Source organism: Parambassis ranga, chromosome 21, assembly GCF_900634625.1.
Source record: "Parambassis ranga chromosome 21, fParRan2.1, whole genome shotgun sequence".
Lineage (NCBI taxonomy): Eukaryota > Metazoa > Chordata > Actinopteri > Ambassidae > Parambassis > Parambassis ranga.
Window position 1 is genome coordinate 22,165,587 of NC_041041.1, and position 18,630 is coordinate 22,184,216.

Here is an 18,630-nt window from a genome sequence, read left to right on the forward strand (position 1 = left end):
ATGTTTTCTTTTAATTAGCTACTCATTAACTACAGCAGCTGACAGCCAATTTAATTAATCATTATTATTATATCTGTGGGAAAATCCAGGCAACTGGACTCAAGGATTGTTTTTTGAACTTATTCTTATTCTTATTCATTTCTATTATTGTAGCAAGTTTATGAAGGTTTGTTTAACTCCTGCATAAACTTGAAAATAGCTTAACTAACGAAGGACACAGTGTAGCTTACTCTTTAGTGGAGTTATACTCATAGTAGAGTTATGTACGTTAGAAAAAAAATGGAAAATGGGAAAAAATACTGTTACTTTATGAAAAACACATAGCTCTCAATATATATTTTTATTTACTAAAGTCCATCAGGTCCATGTTAGGTAACATGTCATGGTTAAGCTCCTGGTTCTTGACCATGAGGAGGTCACATCTATTCAGAGATTGAAATCGTGAGTTGTAGTCTAGGAGCTGTTTTGTTACACCACCAAAAGCAAGACAATTAGGTGCCTGTTTTTTTTTTTTGTTTTTTGTTTTTTTTTGCCACCTTTAATCGTTTTGGTGTTTCACACTTAAAACCAGGTAGCTTTGGAGCTTTTTACAATTGCATCTCCCCCTGCCCTTGTTGTCAATGTGAACACTGACCACCCTGTAAAGTTTGTATTGACCTCTCAAATCATTCTGGTATGCAGACACAGACAAAGTAGGTTGGGCCAGCTGGCTTCTTCTCCAGGACCTTTCCACTTCTGCCTGAATGACTTTCAGTCTGTTGAAGGGACTTCTCCATATGGTCCTCTCAGTTTGAGCTTTTATGGGTCTCTTGTTAGCCAGGTTGTTTTAAATTTCACCACTGTGAAAACTCTCCGCCCAAGTTATTTAGGGCTTTTTTCAGTGTCAACAGCTGCTTCCCTAGTCTGCAGGACGTGTTTTGTAGCTCCATTTTGCACCAACCATCCTTCAACTGATTGATCAGTGTCAGTGTGGGAAGCTCTTGATACCATGCAGGAGAAGACATTTTCCCGCACCTAGACCCATACTTTCTTCACTACTTCATGCTCAACACAGGTCTACAGTTGTGTACTGGTGATCATACTCACAGATCTCATCTTCAGTGTGGAGATTTTGACATTTAGGCACATCTCAGATTTTGTAGGCAACTATTTTTCTGATATTCTCACACCAGGTTTTGGTGTGTGATGTAGTTGGTTTCTAATGTTAAATGTGCCAGGGATCCAATTTGCTGTCCCTCACTGGCGGTAACTTCCAGTAGCATCACCAGACCTGCTGGTTCTCGATGAAGATGTTACGTTGCTTGGAGGAGCAGCGAAACATCTTCAAGAAAACATCTTTAATACAAGTTAGTTACCTCGCTTCAACCCCTTTGAATTCTTCGGGTATACTTTTTCCTCCTGTACCTCTGTGAGCTTATGTCTTTTACAGCTTGTGTCCAAGAGTTATAGCTGTCTTTTCATCTCTGTATCCATCTCGTTTCTTGGGTTTTCCAATTGGACCGAGGAAATCTCTTGCTGCTGTCTGTGTTCCTCCACAGAAAAAGTCTGTATTCATCATATTCTTAGCCAGTTTCATTGCTTTGCAGAAAAAGTCTCTGTATGCTGCTTATCTTCAGCCAACACAGTTCCTAGAGGACCGTGCAGAAGCATATCTCTCTGAATCGCCTAGGTACTCCATTAGGCATCAGTCAAGGAAATTTCTTCTAGTGTTTTTAGGAACCCGAGGAGATGGGTAAAATGGTTGCTCTTTATGGACTGATGGGGTATTGATGACAGCTGCATCTGTGAGTTCTGTGAGATACAGCAAGACTTTTTTCTTTTTGACTCACCTTTAAGATAGGATTTCAGTTTAGGTCAGGTTATTTTCAAAGCAATTACACTTGTGCCTATATATGTGCTGTATGAAGACAGGTGAAGGTCTGTGGAGATTTTTCATCCTCACTGTCAAAAAGTTGCTAAATTATTTATTTCCACTGAGCCAGTTGGTTCTCCTTGATTTTGCAGACAGTCCTTTCTCCTTTCCTCTCTTTTTCATCAGTAGAAATCTCTTTTACAACCACAAACCAGACTCTTCACAGTGGGTGTAGGCTGTGGAGCTAAAATGTCTGCCGCCAGTGTGTAGCCCTTTCCTCATCAACAAGGTGTGCTCTGACTTCACAGAAGAGACAGCAGTATCTTGACAGGCTCTCTCTGCTTCCTGAATAACATGTCCATATCCATACCTTGACCACTGGTTTGTGCCAGTCTTGCCAGCCTTCCTATTGAAGGTGAGTGTTTTGAGCTCTTCTGAGTCGATTCTCAGTCATATTCTGTGCTGCTCTGATGAAGCAGTTGGCTAGCTTGGTGAAACTTCTAAACTTCTCTCCTACTTTACCTGTTTTGCAGTTTTTCAGTACTGCCCTGCCCCATTTTCATTTCATTTCATTTCATCCTCTTCACTGTTGCTACTGGCCATAAACTGTCTTTGTTCAAATGTTCAGCCCATTCTCACTTGATCTTTACTTTCATGGTCACAGTCCTTTTAGTAGATTTGAGTGGAGTTACCATACTTAAAATAAATAGTATTTAGTAAATAGTAAATAGTAAAAAGTATTTTTTTTATAATTATAATTTTTTAAGTAAATATTTAGTCAATGTGCCATAATATTCCAGTTATCTACAGGTGGCAGTAATGTGCCAGGGAACTGCCAAATAATGAACAATGAAAAAGTTTTTACAATTTATAATGTTGAACATAACAAATATACTAAGACTTTTGCTCCAGATGTGGGTTCATCGTTCATTGTAATTAGCTATATGTTAATATCATTCTTTTATGAATTGAGATTTTAGTAAAAATGTGTGTGTACAGTACACAATTGACAAGACGGTGTACATTATACCTAACCCCCTGTTTCCAAAGATGTGAAACATTTTATTTTAAATTGCTTTTGTTTGTTTTGTGTGTGTGTGTGTGCGTAAGATAATGTTTTACCCTGGCAAACATGGTCCACACTCTGCGTCGCTGTCTGGAGTCCCTGGTACGAGAACAGTGGCTTTGTAGAGGGCATTGCAGTCTTTGTGCCGTCTGCAGATCTCATACTTCCCTTTAGAGTATTTTCCCTGAGGGCAAGGCACACAGCTGAAGTCCTCATCCTTCACACCATAGCCACAGGTCTGCAAAACACAGACACACACAAATATTCATATAGCATCATGCATCATTTCAGTTGTTCAAATAATTGTAGTTCATACATATGATGGTTTTCTTCTGATCACCGATCAATGAGGTTAATCAGGACTGTTACATGGACTGAGATACCACACCTACTTATCCATGTCCTTTGCAAATCTACCATTACTCTTTTGGTGACTGTTCTGTGTGTGTGTGCAGCTTCCCATGCCTGGAAGTATTTAAGATGACCAACTCATCATTCTGTAGTACCCATCTCCTCACATCTTCACATGGCAATACCTCTCAGTGGGGAGTCCACACACACACAGTGAGTATACTTTTTCTTTTTATTCTGCTCCCTCTTTCATCTTTTATTTCCAGCGTACTTTCATCTGTCTATTAAAACAGGCTTGTGCGTCTTAGCTTTGGGCTACAGTAGACCGACTAAGAAATCTAATATTCTCTCCCTTCTGTTTTTTGACGTCTGTGAGTCTCTGTGTGATTGTTTGATATAAAACTGCACTGAGCTATCGGCATGATCTTGTCCCTTTGGATTACAGCTTGTTTTAGATCTTTTGCACATAGGATTGCTGCACCTCTGCTTCTGTTCATCGACACAAATTCCAGTGTGACTGAAAGTCTTTCTTTTGTGTGTGTGTTTGTGTGTGTGTGTTTGTATAAGTGTGTGTGGGCATGTACTTTCTAATGTATCTGTTGTGAGTAGGAAGCCTATGGGTATCCTATAATTACAAGTGTGTCAAACACACAAACACGCACGCACGCTCACACACACACACACACACACACACACAAGAAGAAGAAGTCAATTACAGGCTGCGGCACCCGGAGAATCAGACCAGCAGGAAAAAGTGCAAAGAGAGACTCTTTTCTAACTGATTAAACTTTTTAGTTTGATCACAAATGGCTCTGTTGTTCAAACTTAACACACTGTTGGGGATGCTTACTAGGTGGCAGCTTGAGGAAACACATGGCAGGAAACACATGGCAGGAAGGACCAATGTAAGACAGGAAGGAAAAAACATGAATAATTGTCAGAAAATCAGTCAAAGTAATCAGTCCCAACAACCTAAGTGATCTCGAGTGTTTATGATTAAACCACACCCACGGAGTTCCAGTGAAGCGAATAATACCTAGTAATAATACCTCTTAATAAATGATACCTGGAAGGCATGTCAATGCAGAGTGTCAGTCATCCAGGTCATTTTCATTCAAAGAGTTGAAGCATGATGTTTCGCCGGTTCTCCAAACAGTTAGAACTGATGAAGCTTAGAGGAGCAGGAAAACTCTGCAAGTCCAGACGCCTTGCTTCAACCCTTTGAATGATACCTGGAAGTAGTTTTGATTGAACATGATTTTTAGGGATGTTAATGCTTTATTACATTTTTCTTGAACTCATATGATTCTGTCATTTTAAACAGGAAGAGAAACACTGACTGTTGTTATAAGCATAATTCTGATAACAGCTGATTGGGTCAGACAGTACTGCATGTTCACTCGGTCTTGTAAGAGGAAACATCAAATACAAAGGGAGCCACATTTCACTTGTTGGTACGGTGAGTTAGCAGTGTCCCTTAAAACACCTCTTCAACATTCAGCCATTGCAGCCAACAGCATGGTTCTGGCTTAATGTCACCACCACTGGGACAAGATGTACTTTTTGGGAAACATGTAAATAAATGTGCAATCATTTTAATCCTGCTTTACAAACAGTAAGCCAGTGCTTCTATTCACACTACAATAACATGGCTTCCATTTCTAAAAGAAAGTGTAGCAACTTATTAGACAGACTGCAGCCCCTTGTCAATTATTCTAGAGGTGTGTTGAGAACTAAAAGTAAAGCCACGTGGATACTGACATATGTTAATGATGAAGGTCTCTCATAAAGAAAACTGTTTCTGTTGATCACAAATGTTGGTCAACATACAGACATCTGCAGACAAGTGCAGACACACACTTACTCAGACAACACTTTAAATTTAGCTTTTAAGACCCAAACACTATCTTATCACTTAAATTTCTTCACATGAGTTGATCCTCATGCAGTGTAATACAAGAGATCACAGCCAAACTGAGCATGACTGTATAAAAGTAATAAAATAAAGGAAAGGCTGGAAACCCATGCTGCTTATTGAAGCATTTTCCTGCGCTGTGTTTACTTTGGCTGTCAGCAGACAGACTGTCGGAGGCCAAATCACTGTGTGACTACTGCAAGTCATTCACTGTAATGCATGCCTTCACATCCAAGTCAATGAGAGCAATAAACCATAAAGAAATTGTTCATTTGAATTTAGGCACCCTTCACTGTGCAGCTATGTGTGCATTCTGTGTGTTTGTGTGTGTGTGTGTGTGTGTGTCTCTCTCTCTGTGTATTGTGGGTGGTCTGAGCGAGTGCTCATATATCATGCTATTTATCAGTTCTGCTTTCCCAGTTCACTGCAACAGCTGTACCAAAAAGAAAAGGTGTAGGTATACAACTACTAGGTAATGTAACAAACAAAAGTCTGACCTACATTAATGGTTTCCGTGTGTGTTTATTCTCACCATGTGCGGCTCCTGTCCTGGCTGGCATGGAGGGCAGGCCTGGCAGCTGTTACTGGTTTGGTTGAAGAACTCATATTCTCCGCAGCTGGAGTATTCTGCACTAGCAATCATACAGCACACCTGGAGGGACAGGCAGACAGGTGGAGACTCAGACAGAAACAAGGCTGCAAAACAACACTGACAGCTTGTGAAAACAAAAATGGCACAGTTATACTAATGCAATTTATCACAGTGTCACAGTGCTGCTGACACAATCAGGAAGTTAAAAAAAATGCATTTTATAAGTATTTGGACAGAACACCAGGAGTTAAGACTCTGGCCTCTGGCCTCTGGTGCACACTTCAGGTTTGTAGGAAAAACACACGGTGTTAGTTATATATGGGGGTTTGCACAATTGTGTGTGTGTGCGCCAGTATCAGTCATGTGGTGGAGGCATTCATCTGTTTACACAGTCACACATAAACAATAATTGTCATGGGACTGTGGAATCTCAGTAGCTCACTAGCTGTCTTATGTATGTTAGCAAGTAGTGTCATGTAATCGCTCGTTCCCACTCCAAGGACTAAAAAATGACAAACTGCAGCTCAGGGAAGTCATTGTTTTGGTTAGCTGATATGATATGTTTTCAGCAACTGTCATGTCTTCTGCATTGATGGAAACATGACATTGAAGGCCTGTCATGCTGTGTGGCATTGTGTGAGTGTGGCTTGCTGTGAGTAGCAGCTTGTATTTATAGCTTTACTAGCACACTTTGTCCTTTTTTTCCAAACAAACAAAGTACATGACTAATTCTCTCCATGTTTACTTTATTGTTTTAAACATCTCCCTCTCATTTTTTTTATAACCATCTCATGTCATGAGGCGCTGGTTGATGTCCACTGCCTACGTGCGTATGAGCAGCAATACACATGAACCATCTCAGGCTTATATAATTTAATCCAGCTCAAGCAGGAACATGCAGACCCTCAGTCTACACACCTGAAGGACAGTCAGTGTAAACAGTTCAACAAAAAAATGACTGTCCATGCAGAGTCTAGATCTGAACATAGTTTTCATTTGGAAAGACTCAAACATGACCTAATGAAAGCAATCACACAGTGAAGGAGTCTTTACCAGCATCCACAAAGTAACTGAGCTTCGACTGAGTCTAAGAATCAAACACAAGAAAAGTCAACGTTGGCTCATTATTGAACTTAGTTGACTTGTTTGTTTGTTCTAATTAATTTCAGCTCCTGACAGTGTGGCCAGGTTTAGGCCACCAAAATTGCTGGTTTATGTTTACAAAAAGACGGTTTCATTTAAAATAGACAGTTTTGAAATGTTATCCATGTGTTAGAAACCTTTCTGCCAGAGGACTCTGGCAGACTGTCGGAGGCAAAATGTCTCCCATGTGCAGGAGCAGGAAAGGGCCAGGAGGCAGTGTGAGTAAGAGCGAAACGTATTAGAAAAGTATTATTGCTAATGTGTGGAACTTTGCAGAGGCAGATGGCCAAGCTCAAGGTGGATCAGTCAAATTAACAAACATTGTTTAGTGGAAGATGGATGCCGAGGTTGCTTTGTTACTGCCTGACAGGTTGTGTTTTCCAGTAGTGGGAGAGTTGCTAGTGTCACCGACTGGGACATGCTCCACCATTATTTTGATGGGGTCGTGCTTCTGAGGGAAGTGGAGTGTTTATTTGACGGTTGAATATCAACAACTGTTCTGAAGAATGGCTTCCTCCATCTCTACGGGTCACTGTAGATATTTTCTGGCACTCAGTGTTTAATCTCTATGTTGTGCTTGTTTTGTTTTCTCGTAATTAGGTTCTTCCTCTTTTTACTACAGTTAGAAAAATGATCTTTGTGTCATATTGAGAATAGAACCAGCTGCAAACACCAGCTACTGTGTGTCACAATAAGATATTTAACCTGTCATTATTACAGTGTAGCCCAGTGTGGGTCCTGCTGTTATACAGTATACAGTTCGACTAAGTTCAGTTTGAATTTAGTAAAACCCAAATAAGCAAATCTGTGTACGCTAACTTATAAATGAGTTATTAATTAGTCATTAATAAGTTAGTGTACTGTCTATAAGATATGATACAGATAGATAGAGGTCCTCCACCTTAAGCTCCCTCCCTCCTCTGCTCTCGGCTCCTCTGCCCTGTCGGAACAGTGCCAACATGAAAACAAGCAGAGAATCTCTAGATTCCAGGTCAGATTATGAAGATATCTGCTCTCTAAAAAAAAACTCCACGGTTGGCTAATTGGTACAAGTGCTGCAGAGTTGTGCAAGCTGCTGGCAAAAAACACCACAAAGTCTGGAAGACCCAGTGCCAAGTTTGGAGTCAGTTTGTGGCTGACATCCACACTGCTGGACCAATAAGGGTTTGTGAGGGCTCAACACAAAAAATATGGTGATGATTTCTAAAGCTACTGCTTGATGATTTTGAGAAGGCCAACATTAAGAGGAGAAAGCAAGACCAAGGGAGCAAAAAAGGACAAGACACTGCTGCTGCAAGGTAGAACTTACCAATAATGAGGACAGAAAGACACACTTCCTCTGACCTCTCCTCTTGGACATTTTTGCGTCGTCTTCCTAAAGACAAAGAGGAAGAAAGACTCATCACAAAGTAGAAAACAGCCGACTCATGAATCAAAGAACTCCTGCCAACAGTAGTGCTGTCAGTGGAAATGTGTGGGTGGCCCCACTGAATTCACTATCCTGTTAGCATCACATCATTGCCCATAAACAAGTAATAGCAGCAGAGCCGCCCGTGGCATTCATCTGACTCATAACTGCAGGCATGCATCACTGTAGCTAACTTCTGCTACATTCAAGCTTGGTTATCACTTATCATATAATAGCTCCATTCCTTTGTCAAGTCCAGTTTTTAATAAAGAAACTGCTTAAAACCCTGATTTAAAAAGTCATGTCTATACACCTGTAGATGGTTTGTTTGTAATAAAACATCCATAAATGTTTTTCCCAGACATTGTTAAATAAAGATGCCATACACACAGTGAAATGGACTTTACAACATAGCAATTCAAGTGTTTGTTTTAGCAACCAAGCTAAAATGCTCTCTGTTTTATTGACTGTGGCAAAGAAAGCAGGTTGTAAATGTGCAAAAGCTGTGAAATCCAGAGTGCTTGTTGCATCTGCTTTCTGTGCTGTTATTAGCAACACTCCATAAAATGTGTATTTTTCTCAGGACACCACAAACTGAACACTGTGATGTAGCTGGTAACACTTTACACTCATTATAACAGAGGTTATATTATTCATGGATTATATTGTTAAACCTACAATGAGATACCGCATGAATTAATAAATGATATAACATGAATTACTGTAGATCACGAAGAACTGATGATGGAGTCAAAGTGGTCTTATAGAAATAATTCACATCTGTCTCATCATTAGTTAGTCACTGGTAATTGACAATAATGAATTGATTGATTCTGTGTGATTACAGGCTCACAGGCTCACAATAATACTTTAAAATAACAGAAACTACAATATCAGTGACATCTTTTTCTGTAGGAAACAGATGAATCAAATAAACAAGCAAAAATACCCAAAATGGAATCCATCTTTTTTTTCCAGCTTAACTTAATGTCAAATTTGCATTAGCAAGAAAATACCACAAATGCACTGTTATTGAGTATACTCAGCAAACCCACACACTATTAGTTACATATACCGTAATGTATATTAGACTTCGACGAAGACAATATACTAGATTTAAGGCTTCACACTCATTGTAGATTATAGAATAAAAATATGTCAAAACATCTTATTTTTAGTGGCTTATTTAATTATTAATTTATATATTTTGACATTTTAAGGACAATACAGCAGTATGCTAGGTCAGATGGTCACACTTAATTCCACACACTGTTCCTTGATATACTGAGTATAATACAAAACAAATCAGTGTATATCCACACATATTTCAAACATACATTTAAATGGTGTATGGCCCCATTAAAAGAGCTGTGGATCAGTTCAGCTGGCATGTCATCATGATGTTTTTATAGTAATTAACAGCAGAGTTTCACCTCTAACCTTTACCAACATTATCAGGACAGACATGTACTGACAGTTCAGTGCAAAAGCCAGTTATTGCTTTGACTGATGTGCCCGTAGGTGGAATCAATTCAATCTAAAGCTATTTAATAGTTGGACTTTAAATCTGACTGAGGTTGTCAACCATATCAAAGGGTGTTTGTGTGTTTTGTATGTGTTTTAGAGACAAAAAGGAAGAAGCCGCAATTATCTGCTATCTGAGGTCAAAATCTGTCTGTCTGGCTCCAAACCTCAAGTTTCACTCTTCCATGTCGCACACTTGAGTAAAAAAACTTTTGATCTTCAATGATGGCTAATTCTCCAAGCCTGAGGGTTTGATCTGGGTTAATTACAGCTTCTACACACATACACACACACACAGAATCTCACACACACATTAACACATATGGCCTATAAATACACAGAGTTCACTTCTGAGAGCAAAATAGGCTTAATTGCGCAAGTCCTTGTGGTAAGACCACAACCGGTATGTGTATGTGTGTGTACGTGCGCATGTGTGATTGTGTTACTGCCAACAGATAAAAGAGTAGATAGTGTATGTTTTTTTCATTTCAGGAAATGAAGAACTGCCAAATGACTATAGACCCCCTCAAGGCTACTCATTACGGGGTTAAAGTGATATGCACGCGCACACACAAACACACACACACACACTAATACTGTGTTTGAAAACTTCTGGTGTCTTCTGACAGTCTGCTTTACCTCTGTCAGCCCTTCCTAACCTTAGCTCTCTCTGTTGGGGCAGGTCTGAGATGAAAGTCGGCTCAAGCCCTTTGCCCGCCCAAGGGCATTAAGCTTCCAACAATCTCATAATCGCTGATAAATAACCCTTCTGTCTTAAACTGTGTCATTATTAGGTAGAGTGTTTTTGAGTCCCAGCAGAACACAGTATTTGTACTGGGTAGCTGTTATTATGAGTGTATAAACAGTGTTCAGAAACACACTGAGCTCATTCTGAATAGAAAAAGCCTCTCAGAATTTACTCTTATTTACAGTACTGTGTGGACCTCTGTGTGTGTGTCCTCCCTCCCTTACTTCATTAGCTCTGTCCTCATATCTGTTTTTCATTTGGCTGCTTTTGATTGCTTTTTGTCAGCGGCAGAAATCCAGTATGAAATGTAGTATGGCAATGGGGAGGCCTATTTTCTCTCCTTCCTTACAAAAATGCACAACAACAAACCCATTGACCTCGAATACATACAACCAAATCAGCTCTTCCTTCATCAGAGCTTCCTGACCTACAATGATAACATATAAATGTAATGTGATATTGTTTAGCATTCAGAGTAGCACTTCAAGGCATTTATGTCTATATTGAAATGGGCTGCACCAGAATATGACACCCAGATGTGAGACTCTGCTAAAACTCATCATGGGGATGTACAGATGAAAGGTAAGAGGAGAGGTTGACCTATGGAGATTTCCACAGATTAGCTCATAAAAACATACAGTAGGTGGACTGCTCCTCTCCTGATTTGGGGACGTTAGAGCCACCTGTCATGACCCTTTTAGTCACACTTACACTGTGCCTTAGAGCATGTGTGCTAAAGATATGCTTTTAATGCTAAAGATAGCATTAAACACAATCAGCTACCAAGGGGTTTTTGATGGAAACATACATGCTGGATAAACATGGGGTCATCAACCAATGATGTGCTTTACTAGGATGTGTAATACTTGGGAGAATAACACTATAATCCATCAGCCCTGAATACAAAAGCCCACTGCCTACCAGTGGTAAAGGGTTGTTTAAATGCACATGTATAAACAAATGCAGCTATTGCAAGAGGCTCAAGATGGATGTTTTCTATGGAGTCATTGTCAAACCTAAAGCTGTCACTAATTTTGCAGAGCCAGATACATCTGAAAGGAGGTAGAGCAGGAGTGGAGCTGTGTGTGGGTGGTGTTGCTGTTAAACCAGCCATGGACTCATTTATACATAACTGTAATCTATTTATAATTTGAACGTGTGCTAATAAATAGATCGAAACAGCCTTTTGTTCCAGCCTATGAACATGTTTATTTGTACTGTAGTGTTGTACGATGGCAGCATATAGGATTAAGCAGGTTTTTGACCTTCATGGCAGAAGTGTGGGAGGTGGCTGCTTGCCAGTATCCTCTGCCGTCACTGTATGCTACTTTCAAAATAAAAGCACTGCATTTAAATACTGTGCATAAACTCTTGGGGATTATACATTTCATCCATTGACTGTGTACCTGGGATGTGTTGTTTTAAACCCAGAACATTCACATTAAGTATTGATTGTTCCATTGTCTAAACAGTCAGTGCTGCCAGCACTTTATTTCTACAATGTTTATTCTACACTCTCATTTGGATCTCAAATGCTTTAAAATGTAGTTTTTCTATGTTCTATATTTTACCGGACCATATAATGGTGTTAACATTGTTGCTCGTGTTAAACATTGTTCCTTCTTTAGATCTGTCTCACTGAAGGAAACATGCCTCATCTCTTCCTCTGCACCCTTCGATGCCTTCCTACCAATATATCATTAAGCATTGTTACAGATGGACTGTTTGGGAAATGACTTTTCAATATCAGCATTTAGACCAGCAAAGGATATTTATTACACTCTCTGACATAATGACTTCCTGCCTGATTAAATATTAGGAGAATCAGTGGCCAGGAAACACAGCCAAGATACAAACCAGTGTAGAAAATGAAGAATGTGGTCTGAGGATGGTTTGTGGTCTCTTGAAAAGCACTTAATTTCTGATGACAATGAAACCAGCCGCATACAGATGAGAGCTCTCTTTCATCCTGGGGTTTGGTCTGTCTAAAAAGAAAAATCTGTTTTTCATCAAAATGATTTTCTTTTTTCCACTTCAAGGTCAAACCTAATTTCCTGACATTTGAAATTACCCCCAACATGGTCTAAATGCTTGTTATATACATGGTGATTATATGAAGTATTATATAAAATACACACCAATAATCCTTACTCATCTACATTTCATATATCTTCTTATTCTATATTTAATATTTATATTATTTTTATACTGTGCTCTTCTCTTGTGGTTGGGATCTGAGGCCTAATTTTGAACCATAAACATGTGAATGTGAGCCCGTATGACAATAAAAGCTCCTTCAATCCTTGTATGAATAAACTACAGATTTTTGTCAACTCCTATTTATCCAATAATTCAAACAACACATAAATAAATATATATATATATATATATATATATATATATGTTTCCTGGCATCAAAGGTGTCAAAGATATTCTAGTAGTAGAGTTAGTAGTAGTAGTAGTGTTGATCCATTTCACATTATAAATGTCCAGCCTGCAATGATGCTGTCAAGATGATATCCTCATAAAAGTCAGCAGTCTGGTGTTTTTAAAACAGCTACATGAGCCTGTTGTAAGCATACTCTTACACTTACAAACATAATCCAATCCAAGCCATATACAAGTTCCAAATTTAATCAGAGTTCTGCTAAGGAGCGTTATCCCTAAAAGCCAATGAGCTTCACAGAGCAGGGCTCAACATGCCAAATCCAAGAAAAGATTTCAAACACATGTTGTGCAGTTTGACTGCCTGCACATGTGTGGATGCACACAGCACCCGAAAACCTGCTGTTTTCTAATAAACCAAAGAGCAACATATCAAACTCAGCATTTTGAGGTGAAGATGTTTTCATCAGTGTGAAATCCCAAAACTGCCGACAAAAACCAACACCTTGTTGTAACAGTAGCAAATGTAAACCACCTGCTGGCACGGGGATATGATTAAAGTTAATTATCTAAATATGCATTGGTGATAAAACATCAATAGAGGGAGTTTACTGATAAAACACAAAAAGAGTAAACCACAGACTCTGTGGGTTTCCCCTCAAGGTTATGTGGTCTCTCATTGAAACCTCCACCAGTTCTAGTAAACAACTCACCTTTAACATTAACTATCTTTATTTTATAAACTGGATTACTGAGATTTTTTCAGTAGGGCTTGAAAACTCACTCATGTATGCACCATGCATTGGGTCTCAGTATTAACTGAGTGTGTGTTCCACCATCATTCCACCTTTAAGTCCCCTAAATAAGTGCCCCAGCTGTCTTTCTTTTTCTCAAGTGAATTATGAAGGAGGAATTTGCTGCTGGCACTTTGTCTCCATTCTACAATATGGAGGCAGCTGAAGAGTAAATACAGGGGTGGTGGCGACAGACCTGTCAGTCAAATCAGACCCACCTTCATCTGAGACAAACCATGAGCATGCCTTTCAAATGTCTGATGGATCTCGCTGATTGGAACAAAGCTTATAAAAACAAAGACTTTTTTGTCTTTTTAGCAGCAAGGTTTCCCTCCTGCACTCTTCCCATGTCTTTCAAGACTGTATCAGTCACAAAGGAAGTCAGAATCACTGACAAAAGTAGCCATCACGGCACATTAATGAGGAACTAAATGAGCTGGAAATAAATACGTCTGATTTGCAGCATGATTGTTGTTAGGTCTAATGTAAAAATAAACCCATGATTAAAGTGACTTCCAGCTCTGGAAACAGACGGATCCTCAGACAGCAGCTGGGCCTCGTCTCCCTAACTTATATGCTTTTTCCTCCAGCCCCATCCGACTGCATCACCACCGCTTTATCAGCGTGAACCGTGTTTTTACAGCAGTGTCAAAACACGCTTTGCAGCAGCTTGAATTTACACAGACAAATCATACTAGTCAGGGTTCATGGCTCAAATATCACCTGCAGGAGGAAGACGGTTTTTCACATGTGCCACTAGGAGAAGACAGCTCACAGAGAGGCTTTAATTCTGTGAATAATGTACACGTTTGTTGAAAAAGGTTTTTCTTTAATGCGCTAAATGAAATATGTGTTTTTGGATATGTGCACGTGTGATGTTTCTTCATCTCTCTTCATCTTTGATTGCTTTAATTACAGACTTGCTGTCATCTTCCCACACGGTGTGCAGGAAAAACAAACTCTTAGGGCACATGAAAAGAAGTCTCAAATGCCTACACACTCTCTCTCTCTCTCGCTCTCCCAGCACACACCTATCGCAGCTCCAGTCAGTCAGCAGGCTCTTTGATTCTCTGCCTGCCGGTGATCTGTCTTTCATCGTCTCCTCTCCTTGATCCCTTGTTCCCCTCTTTGGCTCTGCAGGGGCAGAACATTTCTCTCCCTGTCTCTGCGTCTGTCTCTTGTTTGTTTTGTTTTGACTGTAGGTGGGAAGCCTAATCTGCAACCAGGAATTCATCTGTAGGTCTTAGTTCAACCCTCTAAAGTGATTACAGAACAATATAACAAAGCTATATGTTAGCACAAATGTTTTTAAGGCAGCACAGTAGATCAATAGTCGACAGCTCATCTAGAAACTACAGTCTTTGAAAAAAATGACCTTACTTAAAAGCAATAACTTGATTAGCACTTAGCACTGGGATTTATAATATTTACTGTAGGTGTGTAATTTGACACCTCTTAAACCCGTCTTTTCTGAGGGCTTGTTAAGAGGATCATTTTAGTGAGCAGCTCGTCACGATGGATGGATGTGTGACATAAGATTCTAGTCGATCCATTTAAAAGGCCAAGAGTTAAAAACATTTAAGTGCTTGCTCAGAGGCCTGAGTCTGCATATTTTTACTTGCCATCACTGTCCACTGACCACTGTCAGGAAGGCGTCAAACGGATCATGCTATAAAACACACATATACACAGGTGCCTCTAATGGTGTAACAAAAGCATGTCCTGGCTTCCCATCTGGCAAATGTCTGACCGAACACTACAGTCAGGAGAAGATGTCTGCCATAATTTGTCTGGTTTACCTTTTGACTTTAAGATAAACTATGATTTTCAAGCCTACTCAGTATTTTATTTTTTCCATAATGTGAGTCACGTGCCAGACCGCTCTCCCCACACTCACTACAGAGGAAATTGATGAATAACTGAAGTAGGTTCCCCATATGCAGGACTCTTATGTAGACACAAATTAGACCACAAACCCCAATTTGATTAAACCTACTCTCTGGGGCCTGCGTGGAGAGGTTTCAACTACTGATTTAGTATTGGTTTGTTGAACTGTCTGCACTTTGCATGGGGAAATAATAGCGGTAAGAGTGAAACCCATCATTAGAAATGCTTCTTTGCTGTCATGATCCTTTGCTGGAATAATTGCACATAAATTAAAAGATAATAAAATGCAGTTACCTCTCATTGAGGACCTTCAGGAAGCTCTTGGGGAGTATGGTAAAGACCCACTACCCTTTCTGAAGCTGCTGACTTGTCTGGTGCGTAATGAGTAATTAGTGACTCAGAAAAAGTTGCAGGGTAAATTGTTCTTTCTTTTTTCATTTGACATGTACTGTTATGAGCTGCACATGATCAATTTAATCATAAATGTCCCATGATATGTTACAAATCTACATGCTGATGGAGGTGAAGGAGGTGAAAAAGGACGGGCAATGTTAATCCTTGCTGGCTGGGAAGTCTAATAAGAATATGCTGGCTTTACAGAATCCAACATCTCCTTCCATGATGAGCAGACATATTTTTTTGTATTAACCATACATGGTTCTTCCATTTTATGGCAGATGAGAACATTATAGTGCATGATTGCCACTTATAAGACATATAGGTATGATAAGATAAGATAAAAAAGTATTTTTTAAATTATATTATTGTTTCAATTTCAGCCATTTCTGGAATTGTGTTGATTCTGTTAAGATATTATGACACAAACTGAGGATTTACTAAGCATAATGCAGTCTGAATATGTCATTATACAGTGTGACAGTAAGTTCATCATCATTTAGTTGAAATCTAATACTGTGCAGCTCATAACAGTAGGCTACATGTCAAATTAGACAATTTACCTGCCATCTCTTTATCTGAGTCAACTTTTTCTGTACAACATAACCCTTTTTACTTTTTTTACTTTCCTTTTTTACTGTTTTTTTTTTTTCAAAACATATTAAGAAATAAAGAATACCTCTAAGCTTCTTTTGGAGCATCCAGCTGTGCAGGGTTACATGTGATCCTGGTGCTGGCAAAGCAGTTCCATCAAAGACAGTTGTATCATAAATTATGGCATGCAGTAACATAATGAGCCGAAATAACTCCACTTCCATAAGTAAACTCCGACTGATGTGTTTAGTTGAAATTTCCTCTTAGATGTGTGAAGCGTTATGAAACAATGAAGCCCAAAGGCCTCTGAGCTCTATAAATTTCTCCACGGGAGGAAATGATATCCTGCATGGATTGGAATCAGCTGTGAGAGCTGACATAAATCTCAAATTAACTTTCACAAGAAAAACACAAGAGTCCTTTCTCCTTTGCTATGATATCACTCCAAAGTAAATAGAGCCATTGTGTGAATTCCAAAAAGCGACAGAGCAATGAGTAAGTAAACAAATTATGTATTCATTGCAGTCTAGTATAGGATGGTTATGACTACAGACACTGGCTTTGTTAGTTTTTCTGCCTTCATCCCTTTAATCCTCAGAAACCATATTAACTTCTTTTAAAGATGAGTTACACTCCCTCCTGTTTCTTCTCAGCCTCCTCTGCCTTTCTACCTGCAACATGAAAGATTCAATGGCAGCAGCGCTGCGGGCTGCAACAGGGAGAGAGACACACAGAGATAGTTTGAGAGTGAGAAAGAATAGGAGGGGGGATAGAGACGGATTGATTTCAACCTCCAGCAGCTCCAGTTCAAAGTCAGCCAGCAGACTTCAGAGGCTCGGCAGGACCCGGCATGTCCCCAGCCGGGCCGAGCTGTCTGTCTGCGGGCAGGACTTCCCCCAGGGGCCCCAGGGCCCGGGACAGTCAGGCGGCACCAAGAAAACAATTATGCAGACAGAGGAGAAAGGTGTGCAGGGTCACAAATGCACACTTATGCCTCACATTTCTGCCTCTGTCTCCAAACAGCCAAGGCAAGACTAACTGACACAAGTGTGGTGTGATATCCACTATTAAAAAAGAATAAATGAGAGAATAACTGTGTCTGTTTTTCTGAAGCCAGTCTTTAGGTCTGCATGCTTGGGATTAAAAAACTCAACCCTGTCACAAAGCAACTGAGGCCTAAACAACAGCTAGTGATGTGAAAAATGAAAAACTATTTTGTCAACCACCCTGGGCTACAACCTTTGCACCAACACGTACATTACCACTTACATACTTCACAATTATTTAGGGATATGCTTGTTACACGCAGTTTAAAATGATGCATGAGAACATTACTCTAAAAAATCATCAAACACATGCACTTTTCCACAGACTGGAAAGGAAATCATGTTTGTTTTCTAAGCATGATTTAAGGTAAAATTACAATAGAGCACATGTTTTCTTGGCATAAAAAAAGTTGCTCAGGAATTTCCCTTAAGTCTTGCAGCAATCCGTTCTTACATTCCTGAGTGCGGAGCTGCTCTTACCTGGAGCTCAGAGAGGGGGAGCGCGCTGGTCCGGTTTGTCCTCTGCACTCAGCTGAAGGGATGGCGGGCGATCAGTCCTCAATGATCGGTGATCAGTCTGCGGTGTGGTAGTCTGATGAGCATCACGGAGGGACTGGCTACGTTTTTGTTTTCCTTTTCTTTTTCTTTTTTTACTTAGCACAGTTCAAATAATGTTTCAGCCTTCACTTTGGTGCATGTCGGTGATCTGCAGGCTCCTCCTTAATGAGGAAAAAGTGAGGAGTTTTCTCCGCCCTGAGTGAGAAACAGATTAAAATGTCTCAGGTAGACTGCCTTTCAGAGAGGGGGACGATTAACATGCGGCAGGCTGCACAACCCAACTCCGCCATCTAGTGTTCCAGGCGTGTAACGGCAGCCTATCCCAGCTATAGTGAGAGGCGGGTACACCCTGGACAGGTCTCCAGACAAAC

At 39.9% G+C, this 18,630-nt stretch overlaps 1 protein-coding gene across 1 annotated transcript in view; it reads right to left on the minus strand.

The window, feature by feature from the left end:
* edar (ectodysplasin A receptor) overlaps positions 1–18,406 on the minus strand; it is a 30,451-nt gene extending 12,045 nt beyond the window's left edge. The window contains exons 1-4 of the mRNA XM_028393141.1: positions 18,182–18,406; positions 8,229–8,294; positions 5,717–5,836; positions 2,975–3,156 (exon numbers count right to left, since the gene is read on the minus strand). Coding sequence (XP_028248942.1) covers positions 2,975–3,156; positions 5,717–5,836; positions 8,229–8,279 — 353 coding nt within the window. The 5' untranslated portion in view covers positions 8,280–8,294; positions 18,182–18,406. The remainder of the gene's footprint in view (positions 1–2,974; positions 3,157–5,716; positions 5,837–8,228; positions 8,295–18,181) is intronic.
* Positions 18,407–18,630: the final 224 nt, after the last annotated feature.